At 37.7% G+C, this 23,477-nt stretch overlaps 3 protein-coding genes across 3 annotated transcripts in view; all 3 read right to left on the minus strand.

Moving 5' to 3' along the window:
• LOC116219764 (zinc finger protein 850-like) overlaps positions 1-4,735 on the minus strand; it is a 31,037-nt gene extending 26,302 nt beyond the window's left edge. Inside the window, exons 1-2 of the mRNA XM_042703870.1 lie at positions 3,773-4,735; positions 1,070-1,206 (exon numbers count right to left, since the gene is read on the minus strand). Coding sequence (XP_042559804.1) covers positions 1,070-1,206; positions 3,773-4,720 — 1,085 coding nt within the window. The 5' untranslated portion in view covers positions 4,721-4,735. The remainder of the gene's footprint in view (positions 1-1,069; positions 1,207-3,772) is intronic.
• The window catches only part of LOC105905944 (zinc finger protein OZF-like), a 138,920-nt gene that overhangs the window by 48,539 nt on the left and 66,904 nt on the right, over positions 1-23,477 (minus strand).
• On the minus strand, positions 10,526-13,991 carry LOC116219688 (zinc finger protein 239-like). Its single transcript, XM_042703943.1, has 4 exons — positions 13,974-13,991; positions 11,940-12,429; positions 11,423-11,855; positions 10,526-10,709 (listed from the first exon to the last, which is right to left on the minus strand). The coding sequence occupies exons 1-4, from the start codon at positions 13,989-13,991 to the stop codon at positions 10,526-10,528; spliced, it is 1,125 nt and encodes a 374-aa protein (XP_042559877.1).

The following is a 23,477-nucleotide window of genomic DNA, read 5'->3' on the forward strand; positions in this document are numbered from 1 at the left end:
TCACTGGAATAAAGATTGCTGCATCAAAAACAAAGAAACTTTCTTCATATCTTACAATGTCATGATGGTTCTTGAAACTATCCACTCTGACTCCTACAGTAACACTTTACCTGAAACCCCTTTCATCAGATTAACATAATATATGTTTCATAACATATAAATATTAAATATTATTTTTTTTACACTTGTTACAATTTAAGAGCCTTTTCATTGTGTACCTTACTTTAAGAATACTACAGAAATAAACACTATTCATTTGAAATAAGAATATATTATTATCTATATATTAAGGACCTTTTCATTGTGTACCTTACTTTAAGAATACAACAGAAATAAACACTATTCATGTGAAATAACAATATATTATTGTTTATATATTAAAGGCCTTTCATTGTGTACCTTACTTTTAGGATGCAACAGGAATTGACATTATTCAGGTGAATATATATAATATATATATATGTATTTATTAAGGGCCTTTTTATTGTGTACCTTACTTTAAAAATACCACAGGAATAAATACAAATCACATGAATATATATTTCACCAGCAAACATAATATAAACATGCAGGTAAAAAGGCCATATAGCCACCATAAGAATGATTGGGAGCCTACACGTGTACACACATATATTGTATTTCACTCTTCTTTTCAGACAGGCCGGTTGATTGAAAGCCTTTTTACACTGCCGACACTGATGAGGCTTCTTTAGTGTATTGTCAGTTGAGTGTTGGTATTAGAACATTGTCTAAAGGGTTCTCCACACTGAGAACACTAATTTCCACCAGTACAGGGGGGGTGACATCATAGAATGCAGGGAGCCTCTTTTCACCTGTACTTTATAGAAGGGACTTTCTCTTGAATGTAGTTTTTGGTGTACCTTGAGGGTAAATAGGGCCTTTCCACAATAAGAGAAATGTTACTAAAAGTGAGAAATGTTACTAAAAGTCTTTCCACAATCAGAACAATGATGTGGCTTTTATCCAGTATGGATTATCTGATTATTCTTCCAACATATGGTACCCTGTCATGGCTTTTTCCCAGTATGGATTATCTGATGTCTCGAGATGACACTTTAAAGCAAAGGCCTTTCCACACTGAGAACATTGATATGGCTTTTCTCCAGTGTGTGTTCGTTGATGAATTGCAAGAGCAGAAGGTGCAGCAAAGGTTTTGTCATGTGTTTTCTTCCTTGTGTTCGATTGCTGATGTCTGATGACTTTCTTTCTTTTTCCTCTGTACTCCTTTTTCCTGAATGGATCCTTTGAACGTCTCCTATAACATTTGAGAATCGTTTTTAAATAATATCCTCTCTCTCCTCTATTTGTTACATTAGAACTACAACACTAAAAACAATGTATCATTGATTGACTGGCTATTTGCTAGAATAGTATATGACTTGGAGGTCCCTGAGGCTAGAGGTGAACACCTAGAGACTGCACTGTAAATATAAGCAGAGATTCAGGCACATGAGTTAGAGATCTGGAGACAAAATGACGGCAGACATTTTAAAGGTCTTAAATGTAACAGACTGCAAATGAAATCCCATCATTGAGGTATTCCCATGGTATCTCTATTCTCTCAATAGGTCTCACATTTAATTGACTAAAGCACACGATAAAGCCAGGGGGTTTTAACTTTTGTTTTTAAATGCAGGAGCTTTTGGAATGCAAATTAGAATGACAAAGGAGTTTGGGAAGGAATTCCATGTGCATTGTTCACGTGTGATGATCCTCAGGTGGAAGTGGTCAGGGTTCAACCTGCAGAGAGAACACAAAGGAGTGTAGATGGGTCATTCCTGGATGTGTGAACTGAAAGGTGATTGGGTAGGGCAGGTCATGTGGGGGTGGGTTGGAGGTGTGCACTAAAAGGTCAAGGGGTAGGTGGGGTGGGCTGGTAAACTGAAGAAACCCTCCATTGTTCCTCAAAGCTTTTCAAACTGTATGTTTTTATGTGTATTTATGAAGACATATGTGTACGTTTGTGTAAATGCATGTATATTTTATAACTTCATATTAGGACAGAGGATAAAAAAGAGTATTAGACCTGCACATAAGCCTCCAATCTTCTTTAAAGCTTTGTGTGTTTTTGTGTCTCTTAATTCAGAAGATATTTTATTAGTTTTGACTGTGAATGGCAGTAGAATATCTTGCTCAACTAAAATGTCTGGACTCCTGTGATAATGCACCCTACCTACCCATTAAGAATACAACAGAAATTAATTTGGCTAACGATCCAAACTACACGTCTCACTCAACTGAAGATACCCAGCTATAGAAATCGCCTTTATCTGTTTGCATGTAAACAGTCTTTTATCTTCATAGAGTTTCACCAGCAAACATTATATAAACATGCAGATAAAAGGGCCATATCCACCATAATAATGATTGGGAGCCTACATTTCATACACACCCATCAGCAACCTTATCATCAGTGCCACCTTACAAATGTGAGATCAGTAATCTGACTCCACTCTGTGCTGTTAATATAATATATCTTCTATCTGACCCATTAGCTCTTGAAATCAAACCTAACCAATCAGCTGCAGGAGCTTTCTGGAATGCAAACTAGAAAGCCTCTTCCTTTACTGACATCAGCAGTTGTGATTGATCAGTAGATCCTGACAGTTACGTTATGTTTTGTATTATAAAACTTCTTTTAATTTAAGTCCATGTATGAAGGGGCAAAAAGAGATTGCCTCTCATGACATTGTTATGTGTTGACATGTATCTCATCTTAAAATCCTTGCAGGAAAAATATTTTTTCATCATTGTGTAGGAGAGAACCATGATGGGCGAATACTCTCAGCGATTTGATAAAATATGTGTGCTTAGTGCCTAACATAAATACATGTTTTATTCATTCTTAATAGTTTTATTCACTGTCTTTACAAGTCTTGTCACTGAATCAATGGATGAAACAATGTAAAGCTTTATTTGAAACTGAGCTGAAGTGACCAGAGGTGACCTGTGTGTACAGTTGACCACAACTTTTTAAACAAGCCGTTAATAAACCGGCTCATGTTTCACCCAATTCTGTTTAAATTTACATATCTGGCTGGCTATAAAAGATTTTCTCAAACCAAACGGAGGACTGCAAAATGTTTGGTTGAAAACATGGCATTAATACAAATCTATATTATTTCAGCTGATGTCAGCATTATGTTTACACACCTAGCTGGTTATGAAAGGTTTTTTCCAAACCATTTGCTCCAATGGCGCCTAACATTTTAAAGAACACAGAATGGAAAACACGATTATTCAAAACGTGTTCACTATTCCTAGCCTTACTTCCTATTCACTCAAATAACACTCAAATATGACTGAAGTTGAAAACAGATATTTATTAGCGACGAATGGCTGAATGCAGATGGACACAGCAATATTTTACACGGACACAACAATACGTTTAATATCAAGTTTCTTACAGTATTTGAAACTGCACAATTTAATTACATAATATGTCAGAACATGATATAACTTTTAATGAGAAACAAATGTAACTTAAGTTAACTTCAATGCAGTTGTCAATCCTTCACACACTTTACACTAAACAAATGGAACATGAGGAATTTGGCGTGTCTGGGACAGACTGTGCATTACCTTATACCACCATTAGGAGGCCAGAATAACCAGAAATGAATTGCAGTTTAACATCAAAGTTTAACTTCTGCTCAATTCATACGGTAAATAATAAAAGTTGAAGCATCGGGGGAAATCCCGTAAATACCTGATTTGGCTGAATCACACAAAACTGGGACTGAAGTGTGACCTTATGAGCGGTGAGATGTGAGCTACCTCTGAAACTCTTCCCACCTGTACTGTAGTGAAGGGGCTTTTCCCCAGTATGTGTGACCTGATGAGCGGTGAGATTCGAGCTACTCCTGAAATTCTTCCGACATATAGTGCATTGATGTGGCTTTTCACCTGTATGGATTCTCAGGTGTAACTTGAGAGTACCCATTTGAGTAAAGGTCTTTCCACACTGAGAACACTGATGTGGCTTTTCTCCAGTATGGATCCTCTGGTGTCCCTTGAGATGAGCCTTTTGACTAAAGGCCTTTCCACACTGAGAACACTGATACGTCTTTTCTCCAGTATGGATCCTCTGGTGTGTCTTGAGATTAGCCATTTGACTAAAAGTGTTTCCACACTGAGAACAATGATATGGCTTTTCCCCTGTATGTGTCCTCTGGTGGATTGTAAGTTCACTGCTACTTTTGAAACCCTTCCCACATGTAGAACATTGATATGGCTTTTCCCCAGTGTGAATCCTCTGGTGTTTGTTGAGATCAGACATATTACTAAAGGCCTTTCCACACTGAGAGCATTGATGGGGCTTTTCTCCAGTATGGATCCTCTGGTGTGCCTTGAGATTAGCCATTTGACTAAAAGTGTTTCCACACTGAGAACAATGATATGGCTTTTCCCCTGTATGTGTCCTCTGGTGGATTGTAAGTTCACTGCTACTTTTGAAACCCTTCCCACATGTAGAACATTGATATGGCTTTTCCCCAGTGTGGATCATCTGGTGTGTGTTGAGCTCACCCTTATGACTAAAGGCCTTTCCACACTGAGAGCATTGATGGGGCTTTTCTCCAGTATGGATCCTCCGGTGTGCCTTGAGATGAGACATCTGACTAAAAGTCTTTCCACACTGAGGACATTTATGGGGATTTTCCCCAGTGTGGATCCTCTGGTGTCTCTTGAGATTACTCATTTGACTAAAAGTCTTTCCACACTGAGGACATTGATGTTCTTTCTTCCTTGCGTTCGATTGCTGATGTCTGATGACATTCTTTCTTCTTTCCTCTGTACTCCTTCTGCTAGAATTGATCCTTTGAACGTCTCCTATAACATAATAAGACATTTTTTAAATAATATCCTCTAACATACTCTACTTTATTTGTTACATTAGCACTACGACACTGAAAACATGTATTGTATTTTTTGTAATGTGTTTTTCAATGACTTGGAAGTCCTTTAGGATAAAAGTATCCACCTAGAGACTGCACTGTACATGTAAGCAGAGATTTAGAGACATGTAGAGATCTGGAGACCAAATGATGGCAGACATTTTTTAAATTTAACATAGTCCAAATTATTTCCCACAATTAAGGTATTGCCATGGTATCTCTATTCTCTCAATAGGTCTCACATTTCATTAGGTAAAACACAAGATAAAGCCAGGGGTTTTTATTTTTTGTTTTTCAATCAACTTTTAACTAACCTAGTTCCAATGGGATGGAATATTAATAAATATATTATTATTGTCATTATCATATTAAATATTATGCCAGTTATCTAGCTGATGTTACAGTGTCTTCAATTTTACTCCTTAAATTATAATTGGTAGAAACCCTTGGGGTGCCTGTGCAGCTTCATATTGACACAAGTTCATATTCACAGACATTAACATGAGCTAATACTAACACACAATAGCAGCGGCCAAATGCGAAGATGGTTTCCTAAGCTAGAGACAGATAGGATATTTAAAAAGCTACAGTAGGCAGAAACCCTCTGGTTGCCCTTGCAGCTTCATATTAACATGATGTCATTTTCACTTCATTTACTGTAAACTATCATATTTGTCCAGATTTTCATTATACAAATAATTTCTACATATTTTTTCATTTCTTTTGATTCAATGGCTAGAATTGTACCTCATGTGGAAGTAGTTTAGGACGAAAGTGTTCAATAGGATAAGTGTCTTGCTAGAGACTTAATACAGAGATACAAACACACGAGTTACAGAACTGGAGAAAAAACGATGGCAGACACTTTCTCTCTTTCAAATGTACCAATAATAGTATCCCATGATTAAGGTAGTATGCATATTATGTCTACTCTCTGTACAGATTTCACATTTTATTGATTAATAAGTTAAAGCCATTTACTAAAATCCAAAAAGTCCAAAAAGTAAATATAAATAGCACATGGCAAATAATGTGTTTTTCTTTTTCTCATGATACAAAATAATCTGCAACTTACTTGTAGGAGAATCATCGCAATCATAGACTCTTAAATCCGATTCATCTTCCTCTTTAATTTCCATCAGTGAAGACTTTTCTTCTTTGCAGGCCAATGTTGGGGATCTTTCTGATTCAGTCTTACAGTCATGTTCCAGTCCAGGCTTTCCTTCCACTTTCTGAATTGCAGAAAGATACTCTTGCAGGAAATCATCAAATTCTTCTTCTTCTATCTCCTCCTTCACTGACATCAGCGTTTGTGATGGTTTAGTAGATGTTTTGCAAAAGAAAATCCTTGAACTTTCCTTCAATACAAGACTAATATAGTGAAGATGTGCAAACAAGAACTGCAGTATAGTTGTACTGCCTGTGAGTTACATACACACTATACTTCCTGACCATCCCAGTGTCTGCCTTAAAAAGGTGGCTCATCCAATCAGCTGCAGGTGCTTTTGTAATGCAAACTAGAATGCAAAAAGGATTATGGGAAGGAATTCCATGTGTATGAGCACCGTTTACACATCTGATGGCCCTAAGGTGGGCGTGGCTATGGCTCAGCCTGCAGAATCTCCACACAGGAGGGTAGGTGGGGGTGGGGTGGAGGTGTGAACTGAAATGTGATTATTTAGAATAGGATAGGTTGGTAAACTGTAAAAAGCCTGTGTGTTTGTATTTCAATAATTTAATAATGATATAAGGGTAATATGAGACCGACAAACCAGTGTGAAGCCTCACTTAAAAACCAACACAACTGAGTTAAATAGGAACCAGGTGACCTTAGAAACTTTATTATTGTTTTAAGTACAGAGAGGGCATTATCATATGCACCAGAATGCCAGACATTTACCCCAGTTCACTCTGAATACTATTTATTTGGTCATGTTTTGACTGTCGGTGGCAATGTAATGCTCAGCTGAAGTAGAATTTAAGGGCCTTTTCATTGTTTACCTTCCTTGAAGAATACAACAGGAATAAACACAAATCATGTAAATGATAAAAAAGGAAAGAATAAGAGGGGGTGGGCTGATCAACAGTAGAGTATTTTGCTCAGCTTTGATTAGGTTCCCTATATTTAGAGTACAACAGAAATATGAAGTTTCATTGATCCTCTGGTGTCTCTTGAAAGCAGACATTGGCTAAAGTTCTTTCCACACTTTTCTTCGGTTTGTGTGATCTGATGGGTGGTGAGATGAGATCTATTATTGTAATCCTTCCCACATGCATCGCTTCACACAGGAGGAATGATCATTTTTCTTCTCTCATTTTTGTAAACCCAGAGCAAATGTCCTCTGTTCTTGAGCGCGGGTCTTCCTGATGTATTTCTACTTCTTACATTCTGTCAGGAAAAGAAACTCACCATCCACTACCCCATTGATACAGTGAGTGCAGAGACTGTTTTGTCGAGGTAGCCATGTTTTTCTGTATCTAACCTTTTCAATGACAATGCTATGTTCCCTCCCGCCAAGTGGTAGCAGCCTTATTCTTGGCAGGACTCCAACTAAAAAACATAGACCAAATAAAAAAGTTTTACAATACAACTAATCTTCAACATTAAGCTACTGTATAAGCAGTGCCATGTTTGATCTGGTCATTGTTCATCAGGGCTTTAGCAGTGCCTGCCTCTAGTGCTCCCCTGCAGTGCATTTTCAGCCACGATGGCATCATACTACGTCTTCATTGCACACCAATGTCTCACACACTTTTGCCCAATAAGATTTTTTGTAGAAGGATTGCTTCATTTTCAGCTAGTGGTATGATACATGAGTATCCAGATTATTTGTTTATTAGTTTGTAGTTTATATTTGATTCTAGTTTGTGTAATCTATCAATCAATGGTTCTTGAGCAGGATCCCTGTAAATGCTGTTTAAAACCAAAATGTGTAGATCATATTTTCAATTTGTATCTTTCAGCCTCATATTGAGAGAGACCGAAATTGAGTTTGGAGAGGATAGAGTTTGTTTACCTGTTTCAGAGGATGTTTCAGGGTGGTTGTTCTTTTTTAGACTTAATGTGACGTGGCTGTGATCTGAGAATGAAATTTGAGGCCTTACTGTAGAGTAGTTGATATGACTTGGATCCCGTGACTACAGGAGCTACTACACTACTGCTGAGAGGGGAGCAGGAGGTGAATCTACCCAGAGAGTCATCTGTCCTTCCATCAGAAGGAATAAACAGACCCGGGCTTTTACAGAACTACAGTAACTGTTTGACATTTCTGTTTATAATAATAATAATATAATAATTTATATAATAATGTCATTGCTCTCAAGTGGTGAGTTCAGTATCCATCCAGAGCATCCCAGTGTCTACCTTACAAAGATGAGTTCAGACTCCCCTATATGGTGTTAATATGGTGCATCTTCTCTCTGGGTTCAAAGGTAAGTTCAGACTCCCCTATGTGGTGTTACTATAGTGCATCTTCTCTCTGGGTTCAAGCCAAAGCAATCAGCTGCAGGAGCGTTTGGAATGCAAACTAGAGTGTCAAGGTGCCAATTATGGGCAGGATCTCCATGTCTATGAGCACCATTTACACCTCTGGTGGTCCTCAGGTGGGCATGATCATAGCTCAACCTGCTGAAACTACACAAAGAGTGTAGGAAGGGGGTGGGGTGGATGTGTGAACTGAGAGGTGATGGGTATGAAAGGGTGAGGGTAGTGGTAATCTGAAGAAAGTTTTCAAACTTCATGTTTGAGGACTTGTCATTTGTTCTTTTGTTTTGAATATGGGTGGCAGTGAAGTATCTTGCCCAACTAGAATATGTGTAATATTCGTATTAATGACAAAACAGAAATAAATACATTCTTTTAAAAACCTTTATTTTTGGCAGCAATCACACTAAAAACAGTGGAACAGACTAAAACCTACATAGAGATTTACCAGCAAACATTCTAAATCAAATATGCAGGTCACAGAGGCATCATACAAATGAATGGGTGTCTACTTTTTAAACATCGACATCCATAGTCTGCTCATCAAAGATTTGTGGATTTCTGAAAATACCAAACTATAGAAAACAGACATCAAATGAATGCATGTCTACACTTCAAACACACACCAACTGACACACACATGGGCAATCCACTGATTTTTACTAAATCTGTATTGGATAAGAACGCACCATCAGTTTATAGACCTTTACATAAGGAACAGTCATACATGTGGTGTCTTCCTTCTCTTCAGACTATCCAGATCTTCAATCATTTGATATGATAATACATATCATACTTTTTTTTATTTAAGTCCATGTATGAAGGGTGGAAAAAAATGCACCTTATGACATTGTTGTGTGTTGACACGTATATCATCCTAAAATGCTGGCAGGAAATATGTATCTTGTCATCATTGTGTAGGAGAGAACCATGATGGGGGAATACCCTATGAGTTAGTGATTAGAAAAAAAGTATGTGTGCTCAGTGCCTAACATAAATACATGTTTATTCATTCTTAACTGTTTTATTCACTGAAGTCTTGTCACAAAATCAATGGATGAAAAATGTAAAGCTTTATTTGAGGCAGAGTGGAAGTGATCACAAGTCACCTATGTGCACAGTTGACCACACTTTTTTAAACAAGCCATTAATACGTTTCTGGCTGGTTAGGAAATATCTTCATAACAGAGCTGAGCACTGTAAAATGTGTGGAAGGAAACATGCATTAATAAAAAATTTTGCTGATGTCAGCACCCAAACTCTAAACTCTCTAAGCTCTGAAACCAGGCAAGAAGGTCTTAGTGTTGATCGCTTTAACAATGAATTCTCAAGGTTCTAAAATCCGCTTTTCTTAATAACAGAAATTCACCTCACCATTAATAAAAAAAAAATTTCCACCAGTTTAATTTTACTGATAGAAACACTTCCACATTTGCTAGGTTTCTATATCCAAAAATACCACACGGAGGTCTCTGCCGTCTGCCCTTACTGCCTGAGTCTGATGCCAAATCATCCTACTATGTTCCAAATACCTAGACAAACCACATGTGAACATTCACTTTTACCCTCTTCCCATTTCAGATTGTCCTTCAACTTGGCTAACAACTAACGGGTGATTGGAGCTGTTGTTGTCAGTGTCGTCATGTCATCCATATCACCTTGGATGCGAGGTAACCATGTGCCTTCATGCAGCCTTTCAACACCAACAACTAATTTAGATGCCCTTATTGTTAATGATGTTAATGCCCATTTAGACGAATGTGTTCTGTAGACATATCCCCATGATTGTTCCATAACATTAACATCTACATTTACCTTTAATAAAGCTTCCTTTCTCCTCCCCAGCCAAGGCCTCCCTTCCAAACACAACAAGTCAGTAACTACATTATCTATTGAACAGGGTGTCCATATCTTTTGGAAATTAAGTTATAAAAAGTGAGCTCCAATGTCCACATAGTTAGGCCTATCCTTGTTGATGAATAGGTCCTTTGTCACGGAACATAAACAATTAACCTGTTTAATTTACTGTTTTATTGCATACTGCACATTGCATTTAGTAATAAACAGCTCATGTTTTCCCCACTGATTCTTCCCCACTATTTCCCCATTTGATGTTTTAGTGTTTTTAGCAGGTGTCAATGCAAGTCGATTTGAAGTCAGGAGCTGGGTCCCTCTTGAGAATGCTGTCATGACCCGAGTCAGGAGCTGGGTCCTTCTTGAGAATGCTGTCATGACCCGAGTCAGGAGCTGGGTCCCTCTTGAGAATGCTGTCATGACCTGAGTCAGGAGCTTGGTCCTTCTTGAGAATGCTGTCATGACCCAACTCATGAGCCGCAACATAAATTTGAGCCAGACCACAGAGTTTACAAAAACAGTTTGATTTTAATAAAACAAAAATAGTGGAAAATAGTAAATGTTTAATTTGTGTTTAACTATATTTAAATCATTTCTATAACAAAATAATTTGTGTAATTGTATAGATGTTTGTCACACAATCTATACAACCTACCCAAGAACACAAAACAACAACAATATCAACAATAATAAAAATAATGTTATTATTATTATTGCTTATATGCTCATTTAAGCCATACTAAGAATGTTATTGAAATGTATGATGCATTGTAAATCAATATGCATGAATTTGGAGCATTTTTTTATTGAGTTTAATAAAAGTATAACAGATATAGATCCAAGGATGTTGTTAATGTAAAACAAATTTCTAACATCACACTAACTTCAGAATGGTCATGTGACATGAAGCAGTGGCAGTGGTTGGGACAGACTGTGCATAACCTTATACCACCATTAGGATGCCAAAAGAAGCAGCAATACATTGCAGTTTGATATCAAGGTGTTACTTCTGTGCAATTAAAAACACAGTAAACTATTAAAGTTGCAATATCAGGGATTAATGCAGTAAATTGCTGATTCTACGGAATCGTACGAAACTGGAACTGATGTGTGACCTAATGGACAGTGATATCTGAGCTCCATCTGAATCCCCTCCCACCTATATTACATTGATATGGCTAGGTTCTTGTCCCCAGTATGGACCCTCTGGTGTCTGATGAGATCGCCCTTTTGACTAAAGGCCTTTCCACACTGAGAGCATTGATGGGGCTTTTCTCCAGTATGGATTCTCTGGTGTGTCTTGAGATTACCCATTTGACTAAAAGTCTTTCCACACTGAGAACAGTGATGTGGCTTTTCCCCAGTGTGAATTCTCTGGTGTTTTTTGAGATTACCCTCGTTAGTAAAGGCCTTTCCACACTGAAAACAATGATATGGCTTTTCTCCAGTATGTGTCATCTGGTGGATTTTAAATTCACTGCTACTTTTGAAACCCTTCCCACATGTAGTACAATGATATGGCTTTTCTCCAGTGTGGATCATCAGGTGTGTCTTGAGATGACTCATTTTAGTAAAGGTCTTTCCACACTGAGAACAGTGATGTGGCTTTTCTCCAGTATGTGTCATCTGGTGACTCCTAATTTCATTGCCACTTTTGAAACCCTTCCCACATGTAGTACACTGATATGGCTTTTCTCCAGTGTGGATCCTCTGGTGTGTCTTGAGATGAGCCATTTGACTAAAAGTCTTTCCACACTGAGAACAATGATATGGCCTTTCCCCAGTATGTGTCAGCTGGTGGATTGTAAGACTATTGCTATTCCTAAAATCCTTCCCACATGTAGTACACTGATATGGCTTTTCTCCAGTGTGGATCCTCTGGTGTGTCTTGAGATAACCCTTTTGACTAAAGGCCTTTCCACACTGAGAACACAGATGTGGCTTTTCTCCAGTATGTATCATCTGGTGGATTGTAAGTTCACTGCTACTTTTGAAACCCTTCCCACATGTAGTACACTGATTAGGCTTTTCTCCAGTGTGGATCCTCAGGTGTTTCTTGAGATTACCCTTTTGACTAAAGGCTTTCCCACACTGAGGACATTGATGGGGCGTTTCTCCTGTGTGTGTTCGTTGATGAATTGCAAGAGCAGAAGGTGCAAGAAAAGTTTTGGAACACTGGGAGCATTCATGTTGTTTCTTCCTTGCGTTCGATTGCTGATGTCTGATGACATTCTTTCTTTTTTCCTCTCTACTCCTTTTGCTAGAATGGATCCTTTGAACGTCTCCTATAAAATAAGAAAACATTTTTTAAATAATATCCTCGATTCTCATTCATTGATATTCTCGATTTGTTCCATTAAAACTACACAGAATAACACTGAAAAGAAATGTATTTCAGATTGACTGGCTATTTGCCAATTTATTATATCACTTGGAACACAAAATGATAGTAGGCATTTTAAATGTTTTAAATGCAACAGACTGCAAATAATATCTCATTATTATAGTATTCCCATGGTATCTCTATTCTCTCAACAGGTCTCCCATTTCATAGAGTAAAGCAGAAGATAAAGCCAGGTATTCTTTTATCAACTTTTAAATAACCTATTAATAACAGTTATAATGTCCAAGAGTTCCAATGGCATGACATATTTTTAAATCTATTATTATATTATATTATACCAGTTATCTGGCTGATGTTACAGTCTACTAATTTAACCCGTACAATTATACTTGATAGAACAGGTAAACCCTCGGGTGCCTGTGCAGCTTCATATTGACACAAGTTCATATTCACAGATATTAGCATAAGTTATTATTAACACACACCAGCAGTGGCCAAATGTGAAGATGGTTCCCTCAGGTAGAGACAGATAGTTAAAAATCTACGATAGGCAGAAACCCTCTTGGTGCCCTTGCAGCTTCATATTAACATGATAACACTCTTTTCTTCATATTATTTATCATTCAATGTTTAACATCTCCAAATAAATGATTGACATAATTTGTTTTGCTTCATACTAAATGACTTTTCATAATTTAATTGGGAAAAAATTAACATGATGATATGTTTTCAATGTCCTGTACACATGCTTTCATTTAGGTGTTGTTTGGGGTCAATTTGTTAATTGTATAAAATATTTAAAAAATATCAACTGTTTTCATTGCATTGTTACTATTCTTGATAAAAGAAATATTTTGTATTCCAAATGTTATAGATAACAACAATATGTATTTAGAAATCATATTCAGCCATAAAAACACCAGAAAGATATCTCTTTCCAATTTTAGGTCAATCAGTGAAATTTTATGGTGATCTGGATTTTTCTCAATAATCGCGTAACATGTATTCAGGATGTATGAAAGGAATGGGAGGGGGTATTGTTTTATTTATTGTTTTATTTTTAAGGGCTATTTAGGTCGTCAACAAACTAACCTAAGGTACCTGACACATACACTTGGGTAATTATAATCATTTTTTGGAGGTTTATATTGCTGGGGTCAAATTGACCCCAAGGATATCAGACGTGAGTACAATTTGAACATAATATGAGGGTTAATATCTCTTTCTTTATTGGCTAGAATTGTACCTCATGTGGAAGTAATTTAGGACAAACCTGTTCAATGGGATAACTGTCTACCTAGAGACTAAATGTAAACAGAGATACAGGCACAAGAGTTAGTTTGCTTCTCTTGATACAAAATAATCTGCAACTTACTTGTAGGTGAAGAGTCATCACGATCACAGTCTCTTAAATCCGATTCATCTTCCTCTTTAATTTCCATCAGTGAAGACTTTTCTTCTTTGCAGGCCAAGGTTGGGGATCTTTCTGATTCAGTCTTACAGTCATGTATCAGTCCAGGCTTTTCTTCCACTTTCTGAAATGCAGACAGATACTCTTGCAGGAAATCATCAAATTCTTCTTCTTTGAGCTCCTCCTTCACTGACATGATCAGTTGTGATGGTTCAGTAGATCCTGACATTTCAGACTTCAGTTCTGTTTTTCAAAGAAAATCCAGTCAAACTTTCATTCAATGCAAGACTAATAAAGTGAACATGCGCAAACAAAGAACTACAGCGTAGTTGTACTGTTGGAGACCCAAGTTTCTACAGTATGCTTCCAAAGAGCATCCCAGTGCCAGTCAGTTGAGTTCAGTTTTTCAAAGAAAATCCAGTCTAACATTCCTCAATCTAAGGATGATATAGTTAAACAAAGAACTACAGTATAGCTACACTGTTGTTGAATTACACACATACCGTATTTATCCAGAGCATCCCAGTGTCTACCTTACAAAGGTGGGTTCAGTATCAATCCAAAGCATTTCAGTCTCTACCTTACAAATGTGAGTTCAGACTCCCCTGTGTGGTGTTAATATAGTGCTTCTTCTGTCTAACCAATCAGCTGCAGGAGCTTTTGGAATGCAAATTAGAATGACAGAGGAGAGGCTTGGTCAGGGTTCAACCTGACAACACAAAGGAGTGTAGATGGGTCATTCCTGGATGTGTGAACTGAAAGGTGATTGGGTAGGGCAGGGTATGTGGGAGTGGGTTGGAGGTGTGAACTAACAGGTCATGGGGGATGGGGTGGGCTGGTAAACTGAAGAAACCCTCCATTGTTCCTCAAAGCTTTTCAAACTGTATGTTTGTGTGTGTATTTATGTAGACATATGTGTATGTGTGTGTGAGTGCATGTATGTTTTCTTATAATGTACAACTTGATATGAGGACATAGTATAAAAATAATATAAGGCCTGCATATAAGCCTATCTTGGAATATCTTGCTTAACTACAATGTATGCACTCCTATGATTAAGTAACCTACATAAAGAATACAACAGAAATAAATACAGAGTCAATTCACAGAGAGAGAGTTTCTACACCTGTGAAAGAGAGAGAGAGAGAGAGAGATTGAGGTTTTCCATCAGCCACATGCTTTTTCTTTGTTTTTGAGTTGTTTAATATTTTTATTTAGTTAAATTGGAGATACAGGAGAGTCCAGATTATTCGAGTTTGTGTAATTCACCAGTCAATGGTTCGTGAGCAGGATCTAATTTATTTTCCCTGTAGAGGTTTTTAAAAACAATATCATATTTTCAATTTGTATACTTGCTATGAGGTTCACCCTCATATTGAGAGAGCTTTTTCCACAGAAATATGAGAGTTAGGAGAGAATGAGGAGAGGTGTTTGTTTATTGTTTCAGATGATGTTTCAGGGTTGTTGTTCTTTTTTAGACATGATATGACTTGGATCTGCATAATATCCATAATGGCAATCTTATCATGGTAACAAAGGAAAGGTCCCCACACTGGATTTGCTCAGACACCTGGGGTCGGGAAGCAAACTTAGGTGTGAGTGACTGCAATTAATCATAGTATGGGAATGGGGTAGGCCATTGAGAACCATCTCAGGCAGGCCAGAGACACCTGATTATCATACAGAACAACAAAAGGTTGCCAGACCAGTTTGCATTACAAGTCCAGCTAATTTACATTAGAAGCCTAGGAGGTGTCTAAACATTATATATGGCTGGAGTTGGAGATGCTTGTGGTTCAGACCTACACCACTGAATCCAGAGTATGTTTCACGCGCTTCTTAAACACTGTATATGGCTGGAGTTGGAGATGCTTGTGGTTCAGACCTACACCACTGAATCTAGAGTATGTTCCACGCGCTTCATTACTGCAATTCACTGGAATAAAGATTGCTGCATCAAAAACAAAGAAACTTTCTTCATATCTTACAATGTCATGATGGTTCTTGAAACTATCCACTCTGACTCCTACAGTAACACTTTACCTGAAACCCCTTTCATCAGATTAACATAATATATGTTTCATAACATATAAATATTAAATATTATTTTTTTTTACACTTGTTACAATTTAAGAGCCTTTTCATTGTGTACCTTACTTTAAGAATACTACAGAAATAAACACTATTCATTTGAAATAAGAATATATTATTATCTATGTATTAAGGACCTTTTCATTGTGTACCTTACTTTAAGAATACAACAGAAATAAACACTATTCATGTGAAATAACAATATATTATTGTTTATATATTAAAGGCCTTTCATTGTGTACCTTACTTTTAGGATGCAACAGGAATTGACATTATTCAGGTGAATATATATAATATATATATATATATGTATTTATTAAGGGCCTTTTTATTGTGTACCTTACTTTAAAAATACCACAGGAATAAATACAAATCACATGAATATATATTTCACCAGCAAACATAATATAAACATGCAGGTAAAAAGGCCATAAAGCCACCATAAGAATGATTGGGAGCCTACACGTGTACACACTGATATTGTATTTCACTCTTCTTTTCAGACTGGCCGGTTGATTGAAAGCCTTTTTACACTGCCAACACTGATGAGGCTTCTTTAGTGTATTGTCAGTTGAGTGTTGGTATTAGAACATTGTCTAAAGGGTTCTCCACACTGAGAACACTAATTTCCACCAGTACAGGGGGGATGACATCATAGAATGCAGGGAGCCTCTTTTCACCTGTACTTTATAGAAGGGACTTTCTCTTGAATGTAGTTTTTGGTGTACCTTGAGGGTAAATAGGGCCTTTCCACAATAAGAGAAATGTTACTAAAAGTGAGAAATGTTACTAAAAGTCTTTCCACAATCAGAACAATGATGTGGCTTTTATCCAGTATGGATTATCTGATTATTCTTCCAACATATGGTACCCTGTCATGGCTTTTTCCCAGTATGGATTATCTGATGTCTCGAGATGACCCTTTAAAGCAAAGGCCTTTCCACACTGAGAACATTGATATGGCTTTTCTCCAGTGTGTGTTCGTTGATGAATTGCAAGAGCAGAAGGTGCAGCAAAGGTTTTGTCATGTGTTTTGCCTTGTGTTCGATTGCTGATGTCTGATGACTTTCTTTCTTTTTCCTCTGTACTCCTTTTGCCTGAATGGATCCTTTGAGCGTCTCCTATGACATTTGAGAATCTTTTTTAAATAATATCCTCTCTCTCCTCTATTTGTTACATTAGAACTACAACACTAAAAACAATGTATCATTGATTGACTGGCTATTTGCTAGAATAGTATATGACTTGTAGGTCCCTGAGGCTAGAAGTGAACACCTAGAGACTGCACTGTAAATATAAGCAGAGATTCAGGCACATGAGTTAGAGATCTGGAGACAAAATGACGACAGACATTTTAAAGGTCTTAAATGTAACAGACTGCAAATGAAATCCCATCATTGAGGTATTCCCATGGTATCTCTATTCTCTCAATAGGTCTCACATTTAATTGACTAAAGCACACGATAAAGCCAGGGGGTTTTAACTTTTGTTTTTAAATGCAGGAGCTTTTGGAATGCAAATTAGAATGACAAAGGAGTTTGGGAAGGAATTCCATGTGCATAGTTCACGTCTGATGATCCTCAGGTGGAAGTGGTCAGGGTTCAACCTGCAGAGACAACACAAAGGAGTGTAGATGGGCCATTCCTGGATGTGTGAACTGAAAGGTGATTGGGTAGGGCAGGTCATGTGGGGGTGGGTTGGAGGTGTGAACTAAAAGGTCATGTGGTAGGTGGGGTGGGCTGGTAAACTGAAGAAACCCTCCATTGTTCCTCAAAGCTTTTGAAACTGTATGTTTGTGTGTGTATTTATGAAGACATGTGTACGTTTGTGTAAATGCATGTATATTTTATAATATTTTATAACTTCATATGAGGACAGATGATTAAAAATAGTATTAGACCTGCATATAAGTCTCCAATCTTCTTTAAAGCTTTGTGTGTTTTTGTGTCTCTTAATTCAGAAGACATTTTATTTGTTTTGACTGTGAATGGCAGTGCTCTTGCTCAACTACAATGTCTGGACTCCTGTGATTAGGCACCCTACATTAAAAATACAACAGATATGAATACGTCTAACGATCCAAACTACATGTCTCACTCAACTGAAGATACCCAGCTATAGAAATAGTCTTCTTCAGTTTGCATGTATGTGGTGTGGTACTCTTACTAACCAATCAGGAACAGTCTTTGATCTTCATAGAGTTTCACCAGCAAACATAATATAAACATGCCGTGAAAGGGCCATATCCACCATAAGAATGTTTGGGAGCCTACATTTCATACACACCCATCAGTAACCTTATCATCAGTGCCACCTTACAAATGTGAGATCAGTAATCTGACTCCACTCTGTGCAGTTAATATAATATATCTTCTATCTGACCCATTGGCTTCTTGGAATCAAACCTAACCAATCAGCTGCAGGAGCTTTCTGGAATGCAAACTAGCAAGCCTCTTCCTTTACTGACATCAGCAGTTGTGATTGTTCAGTAGATCCTGACATTTAAGTTATGTTTTGTATTATAATACTTCTTTTAATTTAAGTCCATGTATGAAGGGGCAAAAAGAGACATGTATCTCATCTTAAAATCCTTGCAGGAAAAATATCTTTTCATCATTGTGTAGGAGAGAACCATGATGGGCGAATACTCTCACCGATTTGATAAAAAAAATGTGTGCTTAGTGCCTAACATAAACACATGTTTTATTCATTCCTAATAGTTTTATTCACTGTCTTTACAAGTCTTGTCACTGAATCAATGGATGAAACAATGTAAAGCTTTATTTGAAACTGAGCTGTGACCAGAGGTGACATTTACATATCTGGCTGGCTATAAAAGATTTTCTCAAACCAAACGGGGGACTGCAAAATGTTTGGTTGAAAACATGGCATTAATACAAATCTATATTATTTCAGCTGATGTCAGCATTATGTTTACACACCTAGCTGGTTATGAAAGGTTTTTTCCAAACCATTTGCTCCAATGGCGCCTAACATTTTAAAGAACACAGAATGGAAAACACGATTATTCAAAACGTGTTCACTATTCCTAGCCTTACTTCCTACTCACTCAAATAACACTCAAATATGACTGAAGTTGAAAACAGATATTTATTTTGACATGCTATCGACGAATGGCTGAATGCAGATGGACACAGCAATATTTTACATGGACACAACAATACGTTTAACATCAAGTTTCTTACAGTATTTGAAACTGCACAATTTAATTACATAATATGTCAGAACATGATATAACTTTTAAGGAGAAACAAATGTAACCTAAGTTAACTTCAATGCAGTTGTCAATCCTTCACACTCTTTACACTAAACAAATGGAACATGAGGAATTTGCCGTGTCTGGGACAGACTGTGCATTACCTTATACCACCATTAGGAGGCCAGAATAACCAGAAATGAATTGCAGTTTAACATCAAGGTTTAACTTCTGCTCAATTCATACGGTAAATAATAAAAGTTGAAGCATCGAGGGAAATCCAGTAAATACCTGATTTGGCTGAATCACACAAAACTGGGACTGAAGTGTGACCTGATGAGCGGTGAGATGTGAGCTAGCCCTGAAACTCTTCCCACCTGTACTGCAGTGAAGGGGCTTTTCCCCAGTGTGAATCCATTGGTGTCTCTTGAGATTACACATTTGACTAAAAGTCTTTTCACAATGAGAACAATGATATGGCTTTCCCCCAGTATGCGTGATCTGATGGCTGGTGAGATTTGAGCTACTCCTGAAATTCTTCCCACATATAGTGCATTGATGTGGCTTTTCACCTGTATGGATTCTCAGGTGTAACTTGAGAGTACCCATTTGAGTAAAGGTCTTTCCACACTGAGAACACTGATGTGGCTTTTCCCCAGTATGGATACTCTGGTGTCTCTTGAGATGATGCTTGAGATTAAAGGCTTTTCCACACTGAAGACACGGATGTGGCTTCTCTTCTGTACGTGTGGTCTTATGGCTGGTAAGATGAGTGCTCCTCCTGAAACTCATCCCACATATAGTGCACTGATACGGCTTTTCACCTGTATGGATTCTCTGGTGTCTCTTGAGATGATGCTTGAGATTAAAGGTCTTTCCACACTGAGTACACGGATGTGTCTTTTCCCCTGTACATGGGATTTGAGGGCCAGAGAGAACTGAGCTACTGCTGAAACATCGACCCCTTGTACACTGATCATGCTTTTCTTTTTCATGTTGGTTCTCTTTGGTGTCCAATCGCTGCTGTAATTTCTGGTATGAAGTCTTCGTGCACTGGGAGCGTTTGTGATGTTTCTCTTCGTTTGATTTTCCCTCAATGTTCCCTCTTTTGGTAGGCTGAATCCTTTGAATGTGTCCTAAAATATTAGAAAAGGTTTTTAAACAACATTCTTTCTTATCTATCTGGTACATAAGTCCCAAAAAATACTTTCATGTGTTTTAGATTTTTAGCTATTTGCTAGATTTGCATCTCACTCAGAAGTAACTTGGGATAAAAGTGTATACCTAGAGACTAAATATGGAAGTCACTTAGGATAAGTGTATACCCAGAGTATAAATATTGAAGTTACTTAAGAGAATTAACGGATATGTGAACAGTTTCAGACACGAGTTAGAGAACTGGAGACAAAATATTGGCAGACACTGTCTCTCTTTCAACGTCAGACTGCAGATAGTGTCCCATGATTAAGGTATTTTCATAGTATCTCTATTCTCTTCATTGGTCTCATTTTTCATCGAGTAAAGCAACTTAAAACCATTAACTCAATATCAGGTGTTGTAAATATTATTAACACAGTTAGTTTTCTCAATATTTTCACTATACAAACTATTCAGCTACTTACTTGCAGGAGAAGAGTCATCTTGACCATATTCTCTTGAATCAGATTCCCCTTCCTCTTTGAAGTCCATTAGTGAACCATTTTCTTCTTTGCAGGTCAAAGTTGATGCTGTGTATATTTCAGTCTTACAGTCATGTTCCAATCCAGGCTCTTCTTTCACTTTCTGTATTTCAAACAGATACTGTTGCAGGAAATCATCAAATTCTTCTTCTTTGATCTCCTCCTTTACTGACATGAGAAGTTGTGATGGTTCAATAAATCCTGACATTTTAGTTCTGTTTTGCAAAAGAAATCCTTGAACTTTCCTTCAATACAAGACTAATATAGTGAAGATGTGCCAACAAGAACTGCAGTAGAGCTGTACTGCCTGTGAGTTACACATACACACTTCCAGACCACCCCAGTGTCTGCCTTTAAAAGGTGGCTCATCCAATCAGCTGCAGGAACGTTTGGAATGCAAACTAGAATGCAAAAAGGATTGTGGGAAGGAATGCCATGTCAATGAGCATCGTTTACACATATGATGGCCCTAAGGTGGGCGTGACTATAACTCAGCCTGCAGAATCTCCACACAGGAGGGTAGGTGGGGGTGGGGTGGAGGTGTGAACTGAAAGGTGATTAGGGAGAAGAGGATAGGTTGGTAAACTAAGCCTGTTTGTATTAATAATGATATAAGGGTAATCACACCTACATACCAGTGTGAAGCCTCACTTAAAAACCCACACAACTGAGTTAAATAGAAGCCAGGTGACCTAATAAACTTTATTATTATTTTAAGTACAGAGAGTTCACTCTGAATACTATTTATTTGGTCATGTTTTGACTGCCGGTGGCAATGTAATGCTCAGCTGAAGTAGAATTTAAGGGCCTTTTCATTGAGTACCTTACTTGAAGAATACAACAGGAATAAACACAAATCAAGTAAATGATAAAAAAGGAAAGGATAAGAGGGGGTGGGCTGATAAACAGTAGAGTATTTTGCTCAGCTTTGATTAGGTTCCCTATATTTAGAGTACAACAGAAATATGAAGTTTCACAGATCCTCTGGTGTCTCTTGAAAGCAGACATTGGCTAAAGTTCTTTCCACACTCTGAACTGATGTGACTTTTCTTCGGTTTGTGTGATCTGATGGGTGGTGAGATGTGATCTAGTCTTGTAATCCTTCCCACATGCATCGCTTCACACAGGAGGAATGATAATTTTTCTTCTCTCATTTTTGTAAACCCAGAGCAAATGTCCTCTGTTCTTGAGCGCAGGTCTTCCTGATGTTTTTGTACTTATTATATTCTGTCAGGAAAAGAAACTCATCATCCACTACCCCATTGATACAGTGAGTGCAGAGACTGTTTTGTCGATGTAGCCATGTTTTTCTGTGTCTAACCTTTTCAATGACAATGCTGTGTTCCCTCCCGCCGAGTGGTAGCAGCCTTATTCTTGGCAGGACTCCAACTAAAAAACATAGACCAAATAAAAAAGTTTTACAATACAACTAATCTTCAACATTAAGCTTCTGTATAAGCAGTGCCATGTTTGATCTGGTCATTGGCCATCAGGGCTTTAGCAGTGCCTGCCTCTAGTGCTCCCCTGCAGTGCATTTTCAGCCACGATGGCATCATACTACGTCTTCATTGCACACCAATGTCTCACACACTTTTGCCCAATAAGATTTTTTGTAGATGGATTGCTTCATTTTCAGCTAATGGTATGATACATGAGTATCCAGATTATTTGTTTATTAGTTTGTAGTTTATATTTGATTCTAGTTTGTGTAATTTATCAATCAATGGTTCTTGAGCAGGATCCCTGTAAATGCTGTTTAAAACAAAAATGTGTAGATCGTATTTTCAATTTGTATCTTTCAGCCTCATATTGAGAGAGACCGAAATTGAGTTTGGAGAGGATAGAGTTTGTTTACCTGTTTCAGAGGATGTTTCAGGGTGGTTGTTCTTTTTTAGACTTAATGTGACGTGGCTGTGATCTGAGAATAAAATTTGAGGCCTTACAGTAGAGTAGTTGATATGACTTGGATCTGTGACTGCATAAGCTACTACACTACTGCTGAGAGGGGAGCGGTAGGTGAATCTACCCAGAGAGTCATCTGTCCTTCCATCAGAAGGAATAAACAGACCCAGGCTTTTACAGAGCTGCAGTAACTGTTTGACATTTCTGTTTACAATGCTGTCATTGCTCTCAAGTGGTGTGTTCAGTATCCATCCAGAGCTTCCCAGTGTCTACCTTACAAAGGTAAGTTCAGACTCCCCTATGTGGTGTTAATATAGTGCATCTTCTCTCTGGGTTCAAAGGTGAGTTCAGACTCCCCTATGTGGTGTTAATATAGTGCATCTTCTCTCTGGGTTCAAAGGTAAGTTCAGACTCCTCTATGTGGTGTTAATATAGTGCATCTTCTCTCTGGGTTCAAGCCAAAGCAATCAGCTGCAGGAGCGTTTGGATTGCAAACTAGAGTGCCAAGGGATTATGAGCAGGATCTCCATGTCTATGAGCACCATTCACACCTCTGGTGGTCCTCAGGTGGGCATGATC

Source organism: Clupea harengus, chromosome 26 (genome assembly GCF_900700415.2).
Source record: "Clupea harengus chromosome 26, Ch_v2.0.2, whole genome shotgun sequence".
Taxonomy (NCBI): domain Eukaryota; kingdom Metazoa; phylum Chordata; class Actinopteri; order Clupeiformes; family Clupeidae; genus Clupea; species Clupea harengus.